This window comes from Eleutherodactylus coqui, chromosome 10 (genome assembly GCF_035609145.1).
Source record: "Eleutherodactylus coqui strain aEleCoq1 chromosome 10, aEleCoq1.hap1, whole genome shotgun sequence".
Classification (NCBI taxonomy): domain Eukaryota; kingdom Metazoa; phylum Chordata; class Amphibia; order Anura; family Eleutherodactylidae; genus Eleutherodactylus; species Eleutherodactylus coqui.
The window spans coordinates 126,419,337-126,444,046 of record NC_089846.1 but is presented as its reverse complement, the minus strand read 5'-3'; the positions used below and the strand labels follow the sequence as shown (position 1 = coordinate 126,444,046).

The window sequence follows — 24,710 nt, the reverse complement described above, 5'->3', positions numbered from 1 at the left end:
GGTATATAATGTGAATGCCTAACTTTGCAGATATTCACAGTTAACCAAGTATTTACCATCTATTTTAGTACAAGGGGGGTGGAAGTACTGTATGGGTATGAAGACATGCCCACATCTTTGGATATAGATGTTGCACAGAGACGGAGAGGATGGTGTGACGGGAAGTTACAGCAGGGGTCAATGGACTGCTAACATGACATCTCCAGGACAGAAAGACATGAACGGTGACTGCTGCAAAATATAACAACTACAACCACGGTAGCTCCAAGTCTTTCTGCTGCCTGAGGCAAAGTGTGAAATGACCCATCCCCCTCACAAGAAACACATTAATTTTACAGGCATTGGAAGCGCCAATAACCAAGATACCCAACACATACTTGAACCATTGAGACCTCTCTAAAGTGACAGAGCAATTGTTAGCCCAATTGTAAGTGTCCCTCTTAGTGGTCCGAAGAGTAATAGTGACCACCCTAATGGCCCCAGTAGTAATAGTGACCCCCCCGCCCCCCCCATAGTAGCCCTAGCAGTGATAGTGGTCTTCATAGTAGCCCCAGTAGTAATAGTGACCCCTAAAGTAGCTCAAATAGTAATAGTGACCCCAGCAGTAATATTGTCACTCATAGTGGACCTCCAGCCAGACAACAAGCCAACAAGCATTTCATTCACTCCATCTGCAGCTCCAGTCAGGCGGCTATCGTTGCCATCAGTCTGTGACCCCCAAGCTTCTCCCCTATGCTTACGCTGCATACAGGAATGCACACAATGGGGGAGGGGGGTGGTGTCACAGACTGATAACAGCAGCTAGAGCAGAGCTATTGACCCGGTCAGGGGCGTAACTATAGAGGGTGCAGGGGATGCAGTTGCACCCGGGCCCAGGAGCCTTAGGGGGCCCATAAGGCCTCTCTTCTCAATATAAGGAGCCCAGTACTATTAATAAAGCATTATAGTTGGGGGCCCTATTACAGGTTTTGCATTGGGGCCCAGAAGCTTCAAGTTACGTCTTTGTGCAGCATGGTTTAGGTATGGGTATGGGTACAGATACAGATAGAGGGGGGGGGGGCCCAGCTCACGTTTTGCATCAGGGCCCCTGAGCCTTTAGTTATGCCCCTGACCCGGTGAATGAAATGCTTGTCAGGTAGCAACCTGGCAGGCTTGCAGCTGACAATCTTTTACCAGCCATTAATATGTAGCAGCCCCTCTAAGGTCCTGCAGCCTGAGGCAGCAGGCTCAAGTTGCCTCATGGTAGGGGGGCTCCTTACTACAAACTTCATGAAAGCTGCAATGAATCTCCATTTTCATAAGAAATCATTGTGAGTCCTCCTGCTCTACCCTGAACAAGAATTTGGGTTGAAGTACCGAACATTTCCAACATTTGTGGATATAGATAATAAATGTCCATTGTGGCACAACATCATACTCTATGGGTGAATAACCATTCTGTATATTCAGAGAATACCAGAATCTCTTTGTCATAAGAGAAATGAAACATACAGGAGGATAGAATGAATTGTTGCAACTAAATAATAATATGGCGCCATACATTGTTTCTCTCCTTGTTAGAGCATCTCGAGTCTCTATATGTGACCGGCCTCCTTTATATAGAACTAGGAGTATGTCATTAGAAGAATATCCGTATTGCTCCGTCCATGGCTGATCCTGTGCCCTTGTAAGAAGTTTAGTCCTAGTCACCTAATAATAGCCTATGATAGAAAGTAGCGGTTGCTGATAAAAGCACCATAAAATGCATATTTCATAAACATCATTTATTATTTATATCATCAGAAAATGAATAACTATACATAAATTCAACTCTAATAATCCACTATATGCAGACTTTTGCTGCAGACTGTACTTCAATGTCTGTCTAATAACATAGCAGAAATTTCTGGACAGCGGTTAGAATGTTCCTATGACTCAGCTTCTCGCCCCGCAGCTCAGTTTTAATAGAACATGAGATTCTTTATAATTAAAGAAGAACTCTGGCTTCTGACTTCCTCTCCACCTTAGGACTTGTCCCTATTGCATTCCTTAAGGTCATATGCTAAGATGCGCAACCCTTGCCTGAATGTAGGTCCTGGCAGAGGCGTACCTTGAAGCTTCTGAGCGCCAATGCAAAATTTGTAACAGGACCCCCAACTATAATGCTTTATTCATAGTACTGGGCTCCCTATATGGAGAAGAGAAGCCTTATGGGCCCCCTAAGGCTCCTGGGCCCGGGTGCAACCGGATCCCCTGCATCCCCTATATTTATACCCATGGGTTCTGGCGCAAACAGCTGCTCTCCACAGGTCCTTCTCTTGGCATCTTTGGCAATCAGCTGATTTTGCTACAGGAATTTCCAATAATCCAAGTATTACAGGATGGCCATTCACATTACGTAATGACAGGACAACACAAGGTGCACCCAAACAATAGAATCAATCATATTTAAGCAAATCATAATCTCCCCCACCCCTATATATATATATATATATATATATATATATATATATACTAATAGGGACCTCCTATATCATTTCTAAAATTCACACAATTCCAGCCCATATACATTAAATCTGCACCATCCATGTGACATTTCCAACTGTCTGAGTTTAATCTAATACCCATGTTAAACAACTTTGAATGGAGTAAGATAAGCTCTATGCACAGAATACAATCATGATATTCGTTGACTTTCACATAGAGATATCACTGGAATCATACAACACTGTGGCCCATTTATCTTTGCTAATATGACCTAAATCTTTTTCCCATTTTTCTTTTAGCTTTATTGGAAATTGCTGTAAATAATGAGAAAGCCTCTGTGTCCATAAATAAGGTACAAGACCCTCCGCAGCTCCAGAGCACTCAAGGAAATTCACCAAAGGGTGTTGAACCGTAAGCACAGATACTGGCTGGGCCCGAGCAGCAAACACATGTCGTAACTGAAGGAACTGGGAAAGTAACCATAGGAACATCATAAAGCTCTCTAAATTGTTCAAAACTATAAAATATAGATTCTCCATGGAATCTATAAAAGATGACTCCCATCTAAAAGAGATAGTTTGTGAATCCGTACACTTACTCCACATGAATAACTCAAGTACATCGAATGAAAAGACTGTGCCCATACAGAACGGGGAGGCAAGTGTTCAGTATCTCTTGTTAAGTGCGTTTCTAATAAACAAATAATGGCTGGTGGAAATTGTTGAAGAAATGAACAAAAAAAGAGTATCTCTTGGTTTTGTCCCCCATGCCTCACACATTGCATGAAATTGTATTAACCTCTTTAACCATGGGAAATTACATTCATTATTAGAGATGAGCGAGTATACTCGCTAAGGCACATTACTCGAGTGAGTAGTGCCTTAGCCGAGTATCTCCCCGCTCGTCTCTAAAGATTCGGGGGCTGGCGGGGGTGACAGATGAGTTGCGGCGGGGAGCGGGGGGGGGGGAGAGATCTCCCCTCTGTTCCTCCCCGCTCTCCCCCGCCCCCGAATCTTTAGAGACGAGCGGGGAGATACTCGGCTAAAGCACTACTCGCTCGAGTAATGTGCCTTAGCGAGTATACTTGCTCATCTCTATTTATTATGTTTTACACATATAATTTAAAAGTCTGGTGGCATTGCATGGTAGAGGAGAAGAAGGAGAGAGAAGTGGAGGAAAAAAACATCCCACCATGCACAACCCCATACACACATACCCATATTCCCCAGGGCTCTAATCACCTAGACATAGTGATAAGGATCAAGAAAATCCTGCTATCACAGTAAGGTCACTAATACTAAGGAGCTGTACCCAGGAACCTCCCACCTACCTAACAAATAATCTCATTTCAGGTGGGCAAATACTTTACCAATAATCCACTCATAAAAAGGACTACTTACTACTGTTATATAAATACTGTTCATGTTTATCAATCCAGGAGGCAGCATCTCTAGAATTATCAAAGCAAGCGGGTCGTGAGATAGGAGTTTTATTGGAAAAGTTACATTCCAAGAACAGTCCATACTCTCCATGAAGATGATCAGGAGCGGAGAGGGCAGTTCTGTGAGTGGTACTTGGTGAGATGTGCAGAGGATGGACAGTTCTCGGATCACTTCCTTTTTAAATAATCTAGTACAGGTTTTGTAGGTGTTTCTCTGTCTCTTTTGGGAGTGGTAGGTGAGACATGCTTGGCCTCACCTGTGGGTAATTTGTCAGGACTATTTAGCCTGGCCTGGTGCTTAGCTTCAGTGCAGGTTACTTTCAGTCTTCTTCTGACTGTGGTGGAAGTAAGAGCTTGAAACTTGATCTCCTGCTTCCCTGCTGCTTCTCAAGCCTAAGTATTACAGTTATCATCTTTTACATTTTGTTTGCTGTGATATTCTCCTTTCCCACATAGGGTCAGCTAGTGGCCTAGGTATGTTGTCAGGTTCACTCTTCTCAGGGAGGGCTACCTGTGTATAGGCAGGTCCCTTCACTGGGTTAGGTTATTCAAGGACTGTGTTTTACTTGTTTCGATTGTTTATTGTTTACCACTGTTAGGAATGCATTTATTTATTAGGACGCGGCACTAACAATTTGGTTCAGGTTCAGAGCCTCTTGTTGCAACCAGTGCTGGCAGGTAATGTGGTCAGGGGAAGCCAGAGGTCAGTACATGGGAATGGCAGCAGTAGGTTCAGAGGAGCAGGCAGGTGGTGGAGATTGACTACAGGCAGAGAGCACAATAATTTCGCAAGGAATGAGTGGAAGGGCCAGGCTTTATAGGGAGTCCAATCATGGAATAGGGCGGAGCCAATCAAGAACTGGATCAGGAGCAAGCAAGAAGAAGCCAACGCTTGGAGTACAGGAGCTCCGGATTCGAATCCTGACAGAGTGTTTGCAGCGATGAGGCTATATTTATATTATATAGCTCAATTTACCACCACAACTGCACCTACCGGGGACCTGAGAATCCGCACATTATGGAGGAACACCATGGTAATGTACCAGGAGTTACAGTGTGGTGCGAGTTATCAACGAAGGGATTACTTGGCCCATTCTTTATTGATGCTACCGGGACTGGTGCCGTTTACCTGAACTTGCTGCAGCAATCTGTCATGCCGCACATTCAGGAGGACTTCCAGCATGAGGAGCTTTATCTCTCACATACTTCCATCATGAAGTAAAGGCCTACATGGATGACAATCAGCCAAACGGATTGGACAAAGAGGTCCGGTAGAACACCGTCTGCGTTCACTAGACCTCACAAAACTAAACTTTTTTATGAGGATAATTAAAAGATAAAGTTTGTGGCAAAAAACAGCAACAGTGAATGAATGGAGGGCAGCCAGTGAACAAGAATGTGGACAAGTACCAATTAAATTATTCTTGATGTTTGCAATTCCATTGCTTCATGTTCAGGGGTGTAACTAAAGGCTCAGGGGCCCTGATGCAAAAGGTGAGCTGCCCCCCCCCCCCTCTATCTGTATCTGTACCCGTACCCATACCTAAACCATGCTGCACAGAGACATAACTTGAAGCTTTTGGGCCCCAATGCAAAACCTGTAACAGGGCCCCCAACTATAATGCTTTATTCATAGTACTGGGCTCCCTATATGGAGAAGAGAGGCCTTGTGGGCCCCCTAAGGCTCCTGGGCCCAGGTGCAACCGCATCCCCTGCATCCTCTATCGTTGCCCCCTGTTCATGTTATCTGCAGCACCTGGACCAGAACGGTCATCAGTTTGAAGACAGCCATTGACAAAAAACAAAAACAATTAGACAAAAAGATCATTAATTTTCTGTATGAATGAATGAACTGCATGTTAATAAACACTGACTTTATAATCATTCCAAGTGCGAATACATTCCCCAGTCACCCTGTATATGTACATGTATAAGCACAGACACACACCATACTGCAGAAACATCACAAACCTTTAACAAATCTAAGGCCCATGGGGGAAACTGCGGTTAAGGTGCGAAAGGTACAAAAGCCCATTGGATTTAGAGCATATAGGTGGAATGAATAAAAACTGAATACCTGTAACTTCTATACATGCAATGTGAAGTACCAACAGCAAAGTGAATAGACATAGTTATCATTAGAGATGAGCGAGTATACTCGCTAAAGTCAATTGGTCGAGCGAGCATTGCCTTTAGCGAGTACCTGCCCCGCTCGAAACTGAAGGTTCGGGTGCCGGCAGCAGGCAGGGAGCTGCGGGGGAGAGTGGGGCGGACCGGAGGGGAGATCTCTCTCTCCCTCTCTTCCCCCCGCTCTCCCCTGCTGACTGCCGCTACTCACCGCTCCCCCGCGCCGGCACCCGAACCTTCTGTCTCGAGCGGGCATGTACTCGGTAAAGGCAATGCTCGCTCGAGCAATTACCTTTAGCGAGTATACTCACTTATCTCTAGTTATCATCCTTTCAATCTAATAACAAATCCATATATAATACCTGCAATAATGGAGATGCAATAATACTGCCTGAAAAATACTGATGTCACTGCTTATAAAGCAAAACAGTCTAAAATATTGTATCTCTAGAGGACAAGGCATTCTACAAGTGTTTCTACAGTATAAGGGACCTGGGACCATTCCATGGAGTAAAATGGTCCTGATAATGTGATGCCGGGGTACTGCGGTTTATAATAAACATGTAACATGCAACGACAAGTTCATCTTCCAGTGGAAATATTCTCCAGTCCTCCAGCATTGATGTGGACGCCCGTGGATTTAATCCTTTTACGCCTGACAATGAACCAGGTGTTGTCTTTTCTCCCACAATGGCTGACAGATGCTTCTACAATCACTACTGGTCTGATATTTCTCCTCCATATGTTGTCTATCTAGTCAATAGTTCCTATCAGCTTAAATTATTCTACACATTAACTGTAATGAGTTTTACAAGAGCACAAAAGACATCATAAAATATTGATGAGAGACACAATGTCCTGGCATTGAGGGAACAGTGTGATATCTAATCGAGAACATGTAACTGTCACATTTTCATCAGCGAAGCAGATCTTCCATTTAGGAGAACGTCAGTACTGCCCTCAGGATCCCATGGTTTGAGAGCAGTTCACAAAATACACAAGCTGGAAATGGGCATACATGGTATAGATGTCAACAATGCATATGCCATGGGATACTGGCAGAGACTAGGTTGGCTGCATGCCTTATTTAGGATGTGTTCACACATGGTTGATTTGCTGCAGAACTCCCTTTCAACTAAATCCAAATTGAAGGGATGAAATCTGCTGCAGGTCTGCACCAAAATGCGTGGCAAAATCTGCAGCAAATCAGCTACGTGTGATGAATGCGTCCTTAAAGAGGTTGTCCAGGCATATTCTCTCATTGGGTATGGAGAGACACAACTGCATATTGGATGGTGGACTTGCCGACTCAACCATCCCTTGTAAGTATCATGCACTGGTGGTATTATTTGGATTAGGACCTGTGCATGATACTGGCTTGACAAGGACAATTGCCTTGGCAATTGTACTGTCCAGCATGCACTTGTGTCTCTTCACATCCGATGTCAGATCAGGTGGGAGAGTATGGCTGGACAAACTCAACACTGGGTGGTGAGCACTTGTGCAGGTCCACACGTCCAGCATTACAGTGTTAGCAAACAAGGTTGTGGGGAATTAAGCCTTTCCAATCCACTGTCTGACGTCTAAAGACATTCTGATTGAAGGCTGCACAGCTTCCGATGTCAGAAGACATCCGGCAGGGTATTCTTACTGTATATTACTGGCCACTTTGTTGTCGTGGGCCTCTCCGGCATATCACATACTGCAGTACTGGCTCTACCCAGCAGATGGTGCCATTGTATAATGGCAGAAAGAGAAAGCCCCCTAGGAAACCCTGAATCCAAAATTGAATTGCAAAGGGTTAACTCAATGATCATGGAAAGTAATGGAAACAGGGGGGGAGAGGGGGCGTACGGGACTGTAGGTGGTTATGATTTTACTGGCTCTCATTGTAATCTTTCCTAGAGGGACCTCCTATACCTGTGCAATCTTGAATGGAACGCTGATGCCTAGAGCTGGATTGGAGAATGTTAGAACATCCATGGTGGTCCGCAAAGTCCATTACAATCTCTAAAACGTTAGTCAAGATAAACTGCAGACACCATCATATTTAAAACTATGGTCGTAGCAAGCTTCAGGAACCAATACGGTCTCCAACAACAACAGGGTAATGAAAGGCTTTTGAGTAACGAAAGACATTAAAAATGTATATAAGGGATTATGGGAAGCATATCCGGCTCTCCAATGTTATGGCCATTGTTATCAAAGCCTCTGAATGCTGGGATATCGTTTGGAACTATTGTTTTTGTTTCAATGGACTTTGTAGGTCTCATTGGGAATATTTTAATCAAAACTTTGCCCACTGAACATAAAACATATTGCGAAAGAGTCAACTTAGATGGATGCAAAAGAATGAAGATATTGTGAAACTGAGAGTCTTGTACACAAAAATAATTAGTTTGTGGACAGACAACCAATTATATGAAAACTATGCTTAAGTATGTATACACAAGATGATTCATACACAGCTGATAACAGAAGGCGATGTGACGCAACGTGCGGCTCATACCCATTAGACATTGACCTTCTGGCACAACCTTTTCCCTTTATCATACTTGTTCTGAAACATTCTCAGTATACATCTGGTAACAACGGATTCAATTACTTGGGATTATTAAGGGGTTGTACCAGAACTTCGAGTTATCCCTAATCCACAGGATAGGGAATGACTTGCTAATCGGTGGGGGTCTGCTGGGATACCTGCCGATCTCAAGAACAGGAGTTCCGTTTCCCACGTCCTCCTCTCTGTATGGTTACTGCACATTCCCCCACAGTGAGGAACAGATGGAACGAAGCACTGATTACGCAGTCCATTCACTTTCAATGGGACTGCCAAGAAACCTGGGGGACAAAAATTGCCCTCCACAGTAACAGGAGAGAGGGAATCAGGAGTCCCGTTCTCGAGATTGGCGGGGGTCTTAGCGGTGAAGCCCAGTTGAAATGAATGGAGCACGGACCACACATGTGCAGCCAGCGCTCTATTCAGAGTGACGGGGAAAAACTGACCTCCACAGTAACAGGAGAGAGGGTCTCATCGATTAGCACGTTATCCCCTATCCTGATGACAAGGGATAGCTTGTAATTCTGGTACGACCCCTTTATGTTGTGATAATCATGCCCTTGTTCCTCAGCTGATCATTATCCTTTTACACAGCCCGATTGTCGGGTGAAGAAGCGTTCGGAGGAACATGTCATATGTGATAATCAGCCCTGATAAAAGAACCATTAGTCACACACGACAACAGGTTAACACTGCATAAGTAAGAATATGACTAACAGATGGCTTCAACATATGAAGAAAAGGAAATGGGTGTAAGCCAGTAGGTTCCTGATGGTTAGAGATGTGGTAATAGTCACCAAGTCTTGAAAAAGTTCCCTTGTTGATGTGGGCTGAAACGCGTTGCAATAAACTAGAAGAGTTTACCATAAAGAAGAATGTTCGTCCCCAGTGAGTGCTGGGGTCATTTCTTCTTTTCCTCTATTGGTGTAAATTTTGTTTGGGTCCCCGGGCTTTGGGAGGACACAAAGATCCAAGCAGCTCTCCATTTAAGGATTGGGAGGAAGAACTTTCTATATTAAAGGTACCCTTGGACCTGGAAGTACTAGTGAGGCACCCTTACCCCATGGGACCTCACTAAGTACTGGGTAAGTCCAATCCAGTTATTTATTCATTTGTACTATCTCATGCCTGTAGGAGCGCTAATCTGATCTCTACATACCCATTTTCATGTCTTTAGGGGATACTATTTTAAAAGGGTTGTACCACAATGGACATCTATCACCTATTCCGTGAATAGGCATTAAAGGTCTGATCGCTGGAGGCCCCATGAATCACTAAAATGGGTGTCCTGAGTTCCCCATTCCTGCAGTGAGTTCAGAGTGTCGTGGGTGGATACAATGCAGCAGAAGGAGTAACCAAAGTGTATAATATCTATTTAGTAACCCAGGAATAAAAGTGAACAATTGAATAATAATGATTATACCTTTGAAAACCTATGCACTAACTAATATCTACTGCTAACTATAACGTAGGTATAATAACACCTATTGACCCCTCTGGAGTAACGGTAATACCTTGCAAACATTATCAATAACTCGTGTCTAATAATGATGCCATCCATGAACAGAAGCTTGAGCACCGGAGACTTGTCAACACTTCAGTATCCTCAGTATATGGCATATCTTCTGTAGCAGGCCTGCTGGCTAACTATATTAACCCTTTATGATGTGCACACTCTCTACCTTTGAGGCTGGTCTCATTTATAATATTTTGTGCTGCGGTCGAAGCTTCTACCAACCCCAGTGCTCCTACAGCATTGCCTACGGGTCAGGAACAATCCTCTCTTCGTCGGCGCTGGTTGTAGCTGCTGATATCCACTCGCTCCTGGCCCATAGCGTGGCTGGTCCTCACCGGCCATCTCCAGCTTCCTCAACCTTGGTCCAGCATCAGCTCAGCTTCCTTGGTCTTCCTTGCAGTTTCTGTACACCTTGTCCTCATAGCCCGCAGCTCTTTCCCTCCTCTACCACACCTGCTCTGCTCACCACTCAGCAAGAATTTGTCCCTTTTACATCAGGGCAGCATTCACCTAGAAAGTTCCCACTGGGCATGCTAAGCTCAGATGTGCCAAATTTGGCAAAAATGTTGGCACACATGGTAATTCTGGTGCAATTTTTGGTATATCTCCCAGTTCATCTTCATGGCAACCATGACCCTTTAGGCTGCGGTCACACAGGGGGTAAATCTCACGAAATGACCGCAGCAGGATCTCACAGAAATACAGCGAGATTTCCGCGGCAGAAATGCAGCTTCAAAACTTGCGTGGGTTTTAAAGCGGCTTTGCCGCCTGCATTACTCAGTGCCGCCCCGATAGAAAGGAGAGATGGCCGCAGCAGAGACAGCGATAAAACAGACATGCCGCGGCTTTGAATTCCGCGTGGCAGACCTGTTTTAGCGCGGCTTGGACACAACAGCTTCTCCGCAGAGATTTTTGCAAATCTCGTCCACTTTGCTGCTTTATCCCGGGATAAAAATTGCCGGCAGAATTTCCATGCAGAAAGTCCGCACGGAAATTCCGCAACAATTCCGCCCCGTGGAAACCCAGCTTTAGGCCTCATGTCCACGGGCCAAAGATGAATTTAAATCCGCAGCCGATCACCTGCATGCGGATCTGCATCCCATAGGGATGCATTGACAACCCGCGGGTAGATAAATACCCGCGGATGGTCAATAAAAGTAAATTTTAAAAAACTGGAGCATGAAAAAAAAAGTGACATGCTCCATTTTTGTGCGGGTCTCCCGCAGGCTTCTATTGAAGCCTATTGAAGCCGTCCGGATCCGCGGGAGACCTAAAATAAGAATAACTTACCCGCAGCGGACCGGGCAGGTCTTCTCTTCTTCGCGGCTGGATCTTCTTTCTTCGGCCCGTCGGATGTGGCGGACGCATGCGCGCGTCACGCAGCCGGCATGCCGAGCACATCCGCCGGCCGAAGAAAGAAGATCCGGCCGTGAAGAAGAGAAGACCTGCCTGGACCGCTGCGGGTAAGTTTATTCTTATTTTCAGCGCTCATGTCCGCGGGGCAGGAGGGACCCATGGAGAATCTGTAGCAGGCCTGATTTTCCCCGTGGACATAAGGGCGAGCACCCACTGGCGTTTTTTTACCTGCGTTTTGCGTTTTGCGTTTTGCGTTTTTCCTGCACAGGCATAGAGATAACATGTGTTCCTGTCCACTGGCGTTTTTTTTGCGTTGCGTTTGCGTTTTTAACATAGGAGCTGTCAGTTGCATATGTGTCCTTATTTTTCTCCATGGAAATTAATAGAAAAGCCGCGAAAACGCCGCGAAAACGCCGCGAAAAACGCCGCGGAAAACGGGCGGAAAAACCGCGGGAAACGCGGCGAAAACGCTGCGTTTTTTCCCCGCGGAAAACGCAAACGCCAGTGGGTGCTCGCCCTTAGGCCTTACAGTGAGTCCCTTCCAAGAGTCTGAATAGAGCAGTGGTCAAACATGTGCCTATGGGGCTGATGGACACAGCGAGAGCTGTATTGCCATTCCTCTAAGAACAAACTCTTCCTCGCTGCAGCTGCACATGGAGAAGTAACTGGGGGCTTGGGATACCTGTTGTAGTGATTGATGATGGCCTCAGAGGCGGAGTCCCCAGCAATCGGACCTTTATCATCTATCGCCTAAAAACAATATGATTAGAACAGAAATCATAGCAAAATATGATGAGATTGAGCAAATGCAAGATAACTAAACGCCTCGGATACCCATGCAAAAGTTTAAAATGCTTGGATCAAAACAAAAAAAAAGTTTTAAAAAAATCTAGTTTTTATGTTCTGTCAACATTATAATTATAGCGGTGAAAGCGTAACTCGGGCCTACGCCCAGCGAGTCTGCCTACAACTTCAGACTTGTTATATATACATGACACAGAGGAATGACTAGCACATTACTATCTGGCTCTTTACCATGGTTTGTATAGTACATGGTATGTAATACAATATAAATAGCTTCTCTTCTATGGACGCCGGCGAGTTCTTATCTACTAGGGTAGCGTGTCAAAAATATTCTGACCAAGAAAACCTATGGATGCTTAATGGGGTGCCGATCTCTAGATAAAGGATCTTCAGCACCAAATCCGAGGGGGCGACTGATTGAATTGATTCAGAACCGAGGGACACATGCGGTTCCAGGGTGGGCATGCAGTAGAGGCAACTCATGCAACTGTTACACGTCGGGTGATGGCGGTGCAATGCAGATTCAGAATACAATGGAGCAGGAGTACCACAAATATACAGAATTCATTTAACCCTTTCCAATCCACTGTCTGATGTCTGAAGACATTCTGATTGAAGGCTGTGCAGCTCCAATGTCGGAAGACGTCCGGCAGGGTAATCTTACTGTATATTACTCGCCACTCTGTTGTCGGGGACCTCTCCAGCATGTCCCATACCGCAGTACTGGCTCTAGCCAGCAGACAGTGCCATTGTATAATGGCAGAAAGAGAAAGCCCCCTAGGAAACTCTGAATCCAAAATTGGATTGCAAAGGGTTAAGAACAAAGAGATGCAAAGAAATACAAACAATCAATATCCTGCTTTCTTCTGGAATAACTGGGCAATAAATACTGCTAACTAAATCCCAGAATTACTTGTATTTTGTGCTCAATACAAAATAACAGTAACACAAGAAACCGTATCAATAACACTGTATAAAGATGAGCCCTGCTGCAAAGAACTACAAATCACACAATGCTTTCCTCAGTTTGTGACCAAAGAATAAACCGTCCACTTCTATCTCCACGGTCTGTTAGAACTCAGCTTTGAACTGCAGTCTATTATGCATGCTTGTGACTCCATGAACCTCACACAGTCAGTCTAAACAAGTACCAATCCCTTGGTGCCTCACTATATAACTAATCTTGTGCACACCTAAAGTTAGGAATGAGGCTGGCCTCACTTACAGTTCAGGTATGTGAGAATCGCCACTAGTACTCACTCAGGCTTTTGCCATTCAGGAGCACAGTTCTAATGCAGTTCCTTGTCGCAGTCCAGTGACTTCCATCCAGTTGGGGTTGTCACGACACAACTCTCCCCCCTTGGATGGTTCCTCGCAGCAGGTAGCTCCTGGTTCCTTAGTCTAGTGCCCACTGTGTACTCCAAGCTTTCTCATAGGCAGCAGCTCTCCTGCATTCCACTTGGTATGCATGCGCCTTTTTTTTAGTAGGGCTCCATAAGCACCTCTAGCTTACTATACATCCCACTGCACTCTCCTGTTGCACATCAAAATGATCCTTTTTGTCTGGGAGTCTCAGTAAGTGTTCTTCAGGCACGCTCAGTTCTACCTTACCAAGTTTGGTGCAATTTTTGTCACATTTTCTGCACATCACCAAAACAGCCTCTTAACCCTTTAGGGAAGCCCCTTACACAACCACTACAGGACCCATAACAAGGGGGTAATCGTAAAGGACTACAAGCAAATCCTGTGTATTTTGATGTTGCCCCCTACTTCTTACTAAAAAATAGAAGGAGGAGTCAGATACCGATCTGATATGACTGCAGGATGCGGCTACACAAGATTTGTTTAAAGTCTGTTGCCATGGAGACACATAGGTTTACACTGAAGCATTACGCAGAAAATTTATTCATCATGCATTGGAGCAATGAAAAGTAGGCTATTTGGCTATTTGCTCGATGCTGGGTGTTGGATGGAGGGCCAACAAGCCACTCTAGCTAGGGCAGCAAAGTCAATCTTTCTCCTGGAAGACAGAAAGCATAGCTATGACTTTGGGAAGGCTTTACTGCAACAAACCATCATATATCCTTGGGTTTATGATATGCCCTGGCTTGAGTTGGGCATATTAGCTAGCTAAGTGTAAATGAATGATCACAACACTACATGCCAGCTCATGCCAAGTACAGATATGAGTCAGATGTCCTCCTATTGCCTATGCTTCATCACCTCTGAGGTCATGGTTTTCCAACTTTGTACATGCCAAATGAAATAACATCTCATTTACAGAAATACCATTTGTTTTACATACAACCTTTGCCATTATCCCAAGTTGAGAAGGCCCAGCTGCTTTCAATAGTGGTGGACCCCCTACAACACTGGTCGGATAAGATCCTTACACTGGCATATTTTGTGCTAGGAACATACACATATTAACCCTTTGCAATCCAATTTTGGATTCAGGGTTTCCTAGGGTGCCTTCTCTTTCTGCCATTTTACAATGGCGACATCTGCTGGCTAGAGCCAGTACTGCGGTATGGGACATGCTGGAGAGGCCCCCGACAACAGAGCGACCATAATATACAGTAAGAATACCCTGCTGGACGTCTTCCGACATCGGAGCTGTATAGCCTTCAATCAGAATGTCTTCAGATGTCAGACAGTGGATTGGAAAGGGTTAATGATTCTGCAGGTCTTCAGCTCCAGCTACATGGAGTGATTAGAACTACTGTATAGCATGTGCTCGAAACATCATTATTGTCATCTTTCATGGTCATTTGTTTACATAGAATGGTGTGCTGCAGACAATCAAAGATTTTTGGGGCCACATGGAAGATGCGAGCGTGCAGAAAATGAGTGCATCCTTGCTTGTTGGCTAATTTCCAGCACAGGTCAATGATCGGGCAAACAAATGTTCAGAGAAATGTTTTTCCCAATCACTGGCAGTGGTAAAAGGGCCATGACACATACAACATATCATTACCTTTAGTAACATAGTAGACATGGTGTTCTAATTCGAACTTCTCATTCCCACCTCCAAGACTTCTCCAGAGCAGCATTGGTCCTCTGGAACGCACTACCAAAGGCTACCCGGCCAATCCAGGAATCGAAAAACTTCAGGCGTGCTCTAAAAATGCACCTGTTCAGGGAGGCATACCGCATACTCTAAACAAACTCCTCTGTATGCCACCTCATAACATGCTCCCTGACCTACTGACTGCAATCCCTGCTAGCCATCATAAACCGCCCATGCAGTCATAACGATTCTGCCGTCACACGGCTAAATGTCTGACCATTGTCTATGTGTATATCACCCCTCACTCTCCACCTCACCATACCGTGCACACCTCCAGCCCCTTTACCTTCTGTATCACCCCATTACTTGTAGTATGTAAGCTCGTTGGAGCAGGACCCTCAGCCCCACTGTTTTCATCAACTGATTACTACATGTAACCGTAGTTCTGTACTTTTGTCTTTCTGTATCCCCCTGTCTATGTAAGCGCTGCGGAATATGTTGGCGCTATACAAATAAAGATTATTAATATTATTATAGAAATTACCTACAGTTGCAATCAAATTTCAACTAAGATTATTCAAACCTGACCAACTGCCTCCTTAGGAATCTAGTGGCAGCTGGTGATCGCCTCCTCTTTCTGCCAGGTCTATGCAGTGTAGCCAGTCTTCCTTTAACTTTGAACTTGCAAATTATGCTCCCAGCTGCATCTCTAGGAACATTCAGTGCCTTTGCTATCTTTTACTATCTTTTTTCCTGTTTGTGCAAGGCAATGATCGCTTCTCTTAACTTTTTAGACCATTCTCTTGATTTAGCCATGTTTCTAACATGCAATCAAATGTCACAGCCAACGAGACTGTAGCCAGCCTAGGTATTTTCTGTGTTTTATCTCAAACTCACCTGATGCAACTAATAAAACCCTTGGTTAGTTGCATCAGGTGTGGTTGAGACAGCATCTGATTTTCAAATATATGTTCTCATGGGGGATTCTATTCAGAGGGCTGAGTAGTTCTGTGATTACAGTAGTCATTAAAAGTGGAATTTGTGTTGAATTTGGGAAAAACATTTCTTATATTAGTTTTGTTCAGCTATGTAAATTGCTCCTATTTGAGATTTTTTTTGCAAACTTCCGAAAATTTGTAAATTTGGCAAATAAATCTAATTTGCAATGGGAGTTGAATCATTCTGATTGCAACTGTATTTGAATTAGGATACAGCGACGACTTTGTGAAAGGGGCACTCACTAATCATATAAAATGTCAGTGCCTTACAGGGACAAATATAAATCTCCCTTAATGTAATAGATGAAAATCCTCAACAAACCTATTTAAGGTCACGGATCAAACCCAATCATCAGTTTTTTGTGAACTTGGCAAAGTCCCAATACCCAATGCTCCGAGCTCATGGAATTGGATGGCTAGCTTGACTGATCGCTATACGTTGAAATTGCTATATAATGCTTATTATTAACATCATAAACTGAAGCAGCCAAGCCAAATGATGAGAGAAGGGAGGTCACGGGGTCGACCATCCTCAAATTATCCTGAAAAGTTACAATATATCATTGTCAAACAATAATTTCTAAAATAGTATAGAACTGAATTTCAGACCAGTGACCCAAAGATTTAATCCTATAAATGTCTAGGACTTTCCCGAGGGAAAAGCCTAAGATGTGTTTGAGCCAAAAGACTATCACAGCAAATTAATGACATGTCAGCATATCGGACGGCTCTTAAGCCATTTACTCTATAGCATTCCTATTGACAGGTACTTCCTGTAAGCAAAAGACTGCTCTTCAGTCAAATGGAAAGGTGATTCCAGGAAAACATCAGGAAAAAAAGCGCAGAACAGAAATGACTCGAAAAACTGAAGTAGAACTTGTAATCAGATATGACTGTGAAGTGTCAATACTAGAGATGAGCGAGCACCCAAATGCTCGAGTCCGCGTTATTCGAGTCGAGCTTTTCGTAACATTCAAGAGCTCTACTCGAGGAAAGAACCCCATTGACTACAATGGGAGACTCGAGCATTTTTGTATGTGGGCCGCCGGGTGTCGAGCTTTTTTTTTCTTGGTTCTCTCTCTCTCTCTCTCTCTCGTATGTTCACTCAACTCTAGTCGATACTTTGTAGCAATAATATTTCAATTGGATTCAAGTAATTCCATTTGTAATATCTTGGGGAACTCTACAAACAAGTGCAGTGAAAATGAAACATTGGATAGTTTCCATTAAAAACACTTTGGCTGAATTTCAGGTCTCCCTAATATGGCTACACTGACGTCCTAGCCCACCTTGTTTCAATTGAACTATGAACTGAACACCATAGCATTTTGGTTTATTTTCATCATTGATTCTGCCAGAGGCATAACTTGAAGCTCCCGGGCCCCAATGCAAAACCTGTAACGGGCCCCCAACTATAATACTTTATCCATAGTACTGGGCTCCCTATATGGAGAAGCGAGGCCTTATGGGCCCCCCAAGGCTCCTGGGCCAGGGTGCAACCGCCTCCCCTGCATCCTCTATAGTTACGCCCCTGGATTCTGCACCACAATCCATGTCCAAATCCGCACTATTTAGTATTCATAATTAAATATTATGGAAGTCCATGCTGGAATTTTCTGTATGTGGATTTTGAAATCCACATTGCAGTCCAAAGAATTGACATGTCGATTCTTGATGCGGTTGTCAGGCTGCACATGACCATACAAATCCGTGGCAGAACTCTGAGCCACAGCCACCGCCTCGAAACTCTGCCGTGGATTCATTTTCAGATCCTTGGCAGAAGAATTCAACACATTCACAATCATATTTATATTGTAGGGCTGAGGGCAAAGAGCTGGTTTCTGCTCTCAGTACCCCAGCTGACTATGCCAGGGAAGCCATGCCCAGGGATACATCTCCCCAGCAGAATTTGCAGTATTACAGCTTGACTATTCACACGAATGGCCATCCTGTAATTACAAGGACGAAATATGGTTCCCTCGGACGGGAGCTGCTCTTATAGAGCACTCTCTGTTCTGGCCATTGAGGAGGGTCCTCAGTGGGGAACCCCTCAAACAGTGGATGCCCCATTGGCACAACCCCTTTAAGCTGTCTGAACATGACCTATAGTGATCTTAGGGCCCTTTTCTTCCAGGAATGAGCGCTGATCGATCCTCTCCAATTATATGGGGCAATCAGCAATACTGTATGTGCCCGAATAATTGTTAGTGTGACCGGCTGCAGGAACCTGTGACATCCCATCAGTAAACAGAACATGGGCAGGGTGAACGGAAAGACAGTGCTGAAGCAATGGGGAGTTGAGGCAAGTGAGTATAGGCTAGTTTGTTTTCGTGTATGGCCAGCATAGTTAAAAAAAAACATGACTTGGGAAACCCCTCTAAAGGAGTTGTCTGGTTAGTCGATAAAATTTCAATTTTTCCTCCCATTCAATGGATGGGTAAAAACTGACAGATCGGTGGGGGTATGGTAGCTGGGACCCATATCAATCCTAAGGACTCGGAGGTGGTGGCACAGCTCTGACAGTCCTACCTGGGCACTCTAGTCACCCTCCGAGGGAGGAAGTTCAGTTCTAAAGAGGGGGAAGAGGAGAAACCCCATCATAGTGCAGAGAACTCCACATTTATGGCTCATTCACATGGGCGTATGTAGTTTCATGGACCAAAACTGTGCATATTCACTGCATATGTGGACCTTCTTGCATTTTTTTGTATGCTTATTCATTGTGTTTTAATAGGACATCCTGCTATTTTTTTCACGTGCGCGTAAAACACGTCCTAATACCCCAATGTAAGTCAATAGGCGTTAAGCGGTCCGTATTATGCATGTAATATGGAGTGCGAATATGAATGAGCCCTTATAAATGGACCTCTGAAGGCAACCATAATGCTGATGTGGTGAGAATGAGTTGGACACCCCTGATCCAATAGTTATCGGGTATAACCTCCATAATGTAACAGGCCATGTGCCATTGTGTGAAGGGGACCAGCTCACATGGGTCCACTTTTTGGGGCGCTCTGTATATGCTGAGACATAACGCAGAAGGAAAGTCTGCATTCCGGAACGTGCAGTAGAAGGACAGAGAAGATAAGCAGAGAATGTAAGAGATCCCCTCCAGTCTTAATTCAGACTAAAGTATTCAAAATGTTCAATAAAAAGAGGATTTCATGTAACTCGCAGCGGAGGAACCCTTGTGGGAGAGCTTCACCGGTATGACTATTGCTCTGTGTAAATGACTGGCTAAGCGATATGTAATTCTTCACATCTATAGCCGTCCAGAGATCTCCCAGATCCGGCTCATCTTATCTATAAAGTGTCACATGATCATTATAGCTGAATTTCTCATTTAGAGTATTGCCGCATAGCGTGGATCTGCAGCGGCAAAAATCCCACCAGATCGTCTAGTTTTTATCGTAGATTCACCATAGAAGGGGTGAAATCTGCAGTGAAAATCCACAGTATAAATTAAGATGCTTCAAATTTTAACCCTTTCCAATCCACTGTTTGACGACATTCTGATTGAAGGCTGTACAGCTCCGATGTCGGAAGACGTCCGGCAGTGTATTCTTACTGTATATTACTGGCCGCTCTGTTGTCAGGGGCCTCTCCAGCATGTTTCATACCACACTACTGGCTCTACCCAGCAGATGGCGCCATTTTATAATGGCAGAAAGAGAAGGCCCCCTAGGAAACCCTGAATCAAAAATTGGATTGCAAAGGGTTAAATCCGCACAGCGGGTCCGTTCACGCTGCAGATTTCTGCCCCAGCATGCGGATATTTCTTGTCATCCCATCTGCTTTACCTGTGCTGTTAAATGCTGTGTATTTTTTTCCGCGTGCAAAGCCATGGCGGAAATCGTGCAGCATATAAGGATTACCTAAAGAGAACCCGTCAGCAGGTAGGAGCACCATTCACTAAGTTGCATACAGCACTGATTGCTATGGGAGTGCACGCGCACAGTGTGCAGACGGCGGTCCGGCTGCATGGTTCACATTGACTTTGGGGGGTGACAGTGCTGGATTGGGGAGCCGGGTAAGTATAAGAAATATCTCCACGGACTGCAGGGAGCCGGACGTATGAGCGCCATGACATAGTTTACGGTGCTAATACCTGGTGACAGGTTCCCTTTATAGTAGATACCCCCCTACTTAGAATGTAGCTGACCCAATCATCAACTGATCACAACAGATCTCGCTTCTCTACATGGAGCAATTATCATCGTTGATAGCATCTTGCTGATCCGTTGTGCAAACAGAAAGCAAGCATTTCCGTTTTCCAAAAGCGAACTGTAAGGTCTTCAGTTTCAATCCATGTCTACATTTTCCATCTCCATTCCGTTTTTAACACTGGATCAAAAGCACAAACCGCTGCACTTTTCTTTCCAGTTTCTTAATGGATTTTTTTGGTAGGGGGACTGGTGGTGGCCCTTCATTGAATGTGGGGTGGTGGTTAGCACTGTTGCCCTGCAATGCTAGGACTTGTCCTGGGTTCAAATCTCATCCAAGGCAACATCAACTCTGAAAAACTCCATCCAGCCATTCATCACCCTTGGTTGGATTTAAACCTACAACTCTGGTACTGCAAGGCAGCAGTGCTAACTACTGAGCCACCATACTTGCTCTTTCACTGGCAAGGTAATAGAAGAGTAAACATAAAAAGCAAATACAGACATCACCCTTGGTCAGATTTGAACTTACGATTCCAGCGCTACTAATGACGGAGAATGCTCAAGAAGAAAGAGAAGAATAAACACAATGAGAACATCTAACCTCCATGCCGATGCTGTCCATAGTCAAATGTGAACGTAGAACCCCAGTGTTACAAGGTGTGGTGGCTCAGTTGTTAGCACTGTTGCAGGTTGATGTCTGTATGGAGTTTTTCACAGTTGATGTTGCCTTTGATGAGATTTGAACCCGGGACCCCATGATTGTAAGGCAGCAGTGCTTTCTGCTGAGCTATACTAATTAAACCCCAACGCTGACAATGTAAGTAAGCAGAAGGTCTTTGGCCAGTCATGGTCCTGCACATTGAAATGGCTAATTGGCCTATTTAATTCCATATGCCTGTTTAAGAACCAAATAGAACACGCTGCATATTTTTTTGCGTGATGGAATTGCGCGCGCAAAATACTCGCTTGTGCACAGACTCATTGAAATCAATTAGTTGTATTCACTACATATTACTAAGCAGGAAATACACGTAAACAAAAAACCTGTACTGCGAAAGACCAACGGCGAGCCTGCACAGTACGATAATAGCAGGTACGCAGAGCCACCGGCCGGGCTCATCCGCTGTGGGCCTCCAGTATGTGGACTCCGACCCGTGTGTGTTACCCGGCCTCTCACTCAAATATTTTCTGCTGCATGTGGATGAAATTCCTTGGAATCTCCTTGGCATTACCGTCACCACAAAACGCTGCAGACGTCCTTTGTGAAAAATCCACCGCATTTCCGCTACGTGTGAACGGACCCTACAGCAGCTCTTTCCCTGACTCCCCTCTCTATTTCCATATGTACTAGCAGGCTATATGGAAAGCGGTTGTGTAGATGTAAGTTGCCTTAGGCCGTGTGTCCACGGCCGTGATGGAATAGCGGTATTGCGCCACAGGTGAGGAGGGGGGAGCACTGACAGGTCCCCACGATGAGCTTATCTAATAGATAGGCTCTCCACGGAGAATCGCAGCGTGCCGCAATTGCAATTGCGGGGACGGAGAATCGCTATGACTCTCCGCTCGTGGACATCGGGCTGTGCTTTCTATAGTTAGCCTATGGATAGCTTTTCATAGCGTGATCCGCGGGCGATTTATCGCAAGTGGATCATCGCCCGTGGACAGGCAGCCTTAGGATCTATTCACACCAGCGTCGATGTTTCGTATACAATGTCCGTACCTGAATCCATTAAAAATGGCTCAAACGAGCTAGCTGACATGGCTTAGCAGTGCTAGCCGCTGCTAAACTCCCTCTGCCTACCTTTCCCAGCAGCTCCCATAGATGCTTATGGGAGCCACCAGCTGAAAGATGGGGCAAGACCTATCTTTTCCGGCTGTGTCAAAACATTGTCCGGCATATTCAGCTGCAATGTCCTATTATCGGGGATGTGGCTAAAAAGCGGCCATCTGAATGAATGCATTGGAATCCCATGCTTCAGATGGTCACATCTTGTGTGTAAGAGACCCTATACTGATTAAAATTGTCTTATGATTGTATCCCGGCAATTGGGCAAACATTCTTAAGACATTTGCAGTCTTTTATTAAAGGGGTATTCCCGGCTGGTCATTCCAAGTCCTCCAAGCCACAGCACAGCCATGAAGCTGGAGGTAGATGGTTGACCCACATTATCCAGCGGATAGCTGATACATATATTACAACGAATGCCCCTTTAGCTCCTGGTCTTCCCCCCGATGTCCCATCCCTGAGATATCATTACAGCGATACAACTTTTAGGTGCTGCCAGGGAGGAGTCTGATGCAGCGTTGGATGCTTTTAGTGCAGCACTGCAGTTTTACTAGGGACATGCAGCAGCAGGATGCTATTTGCCGTATCCGGACTGCAGGGGGATAAAACTACAAATTGCAGGAGGTTGGATATGTACTTACTTTCCAGCAATGTGTACAGAATGGAGACCGCCTGCTGAAGACTGTAATACTTCTCCATTTCCAAAGTTGATATCCTGATAGCCTCTCGGGATGCCATATCAGTCCTAGGGTGAATGAGGATGCAGAGTGGCACCAGGCGGGGCAGGATCAGTGCAGGATTGCCCCCATATCATACTGCAATGTCTCATGGATGGACCTCCGAAGTGATGTGCAATGACTGTGATCGACGGCAATAGATGGGTGGAAATCCTACTACAACTTTCCACTTGTGGTACACATCCCAAATCGCCAGCCAGGGCCAATCTTCAGGGTATGAGCTGGTGATGGGCATCCGACATAAGAGCACAGTACATCACATCCACTAAGGTGCAGTGAGACTGCAGATCTGCCTGCTAAAAAGGGAATCCACACTGTATCAAGCAAGTCGGATGCAGACGTCCTCATCCAGCAAAGACTCCTGTCCTCAAGAGCAGCAATAAGCATTGGATGTGACAGCAGCAGCAGCCATAGGAGTCCATGCAAGTTGATCACATCAGTGTTAATGATAGCTGTGTGCAGCCAGAGCTCAAGTTCACTCCTCCCTCCCTGTAGTTTTTCCTACCCAGAATCTACTATAATTGCTGCTAAGTTCCCCGTCGCAGCCAATGAGCCGGGCCCCTGGCACTAGAAACAGGAATAATGTACACACGACAGGGCTGTGTTACATATAAAGTCTGGAATGTGACACCGCGCCGCTGCTCCGCTGGCTTTTACATTATACTTATATACCGGCTTACGCGGAGAATAGACACATTTTTTTCTTAAAGGGATAAAGAACTCAAGATGTTTTCATCAGTGCATTCAAATGTATCAAAAATGATTCATTGTAACTAAATATGTGATTCTGTAAACACAAGAGCAACTACTGAAGAAGACCCTCCTTAGGACCTGCGTTCCAGGGCTACATAGGATGACATTCCTTTAATCTAGCATCAAATAGTAGAGAAAGTCAAAACTGCGATAGAAAGGTGAGATCACACAAAGCGGAAGTGATGCGCCGCAGGACGCTGAAATACAGTCCAATGTAAGCGAATGAGGTTTTAGCCCCACAGAATGAAAGTTTGCGTCCTGTCTGGGGGACACTTAACGCAAGAGGACGTAAATATTTCGGCTGTGACTGATGCAGCGGGGATCGTTGAGAACAGCTTACATGCCACCATCGATGTACATCACGGCATATGAAGGCTTCACCGACGGAGTGCACTCCCTGTGTGACACTATTGTGAGCGATAGGGCGTTGCAGGACAGAAGTCCTGCGATGCATTATCATTGCGATCAGAGGTTTTATGGTTCAAGTCCTCTACAGGGACATAAAAATATTTTTTTTAAAAAGAAAACAAAAAAGCCCCCTTTTGCACACTTTCCCATTTTTTATTTTTTTAAAATTACAATTTAAGAAACACACATATTAGGTGTGAACATGGCTGTTACAAACTGTACAATAAATTGAACACACTGTTTATTCTGCATGGCAAAAACCACTAAAAAACCCCACAAAAAACTGAGGCAAAATGCTTATTTTGTTCATTTTGCCTCCCCAAAAAAACGCAACAAAAGTGATCACAAATGCCATATGTACCCCAAAATGGTACCAAAACATACTATAGTTCGTCACCAGAGATGAGCGAGTATACTCGCTAAAGGCAATTGCTCGAGCGAGCATTGCCTTTAGCGAGTATCTCCCCGTTCGAGACGGAAGGTTCGGGTGCCGGCGGCGGGCAGGGAGCTGCGGGGGAGAGCGGGGCGGAACGGAGGGGAGATCTCTCTCTCCCTCTCTCCCCCTCGCTCGAGCAATTGCCT

The 24,710-nt window shown here is 44.9% G+C and overlaps 1 protein-coding gene across 4 annotated transcripts in view; it reads right to left on the bottom strand.

Annotated features, from left to right (window-relative positions):
* MCF2 (MCF.2 cell line derived transforming sequence) overlaps positions 1 to 23,461 on the bottom strand; it is a 138,436-nt gene extending 114,975 nt beyond the window's left edge. For 2 of the 4 annotated variants that reach the window (XM_066581801.1, XM_066581802.1), the window contains exon 1: positions 22,872 to 23,461. In XM_066581801.1, the coding sequence (XP_066437898.1) occupies positions 22,872 to 22,968 (97 nt within the window). In that variant the 5' untranslated portion in view covers positions 22,969 to 23,461. The remainder of the gene's footprint in view (positions 1 to 22,871) is intronic. The other 2 variants (XM_066581800.1, XM_066581803.1) reach the window with 1 other exon arrangement.
* Positions 23,462 to 24,710: the final 1,249 nt, after the last annotated feature.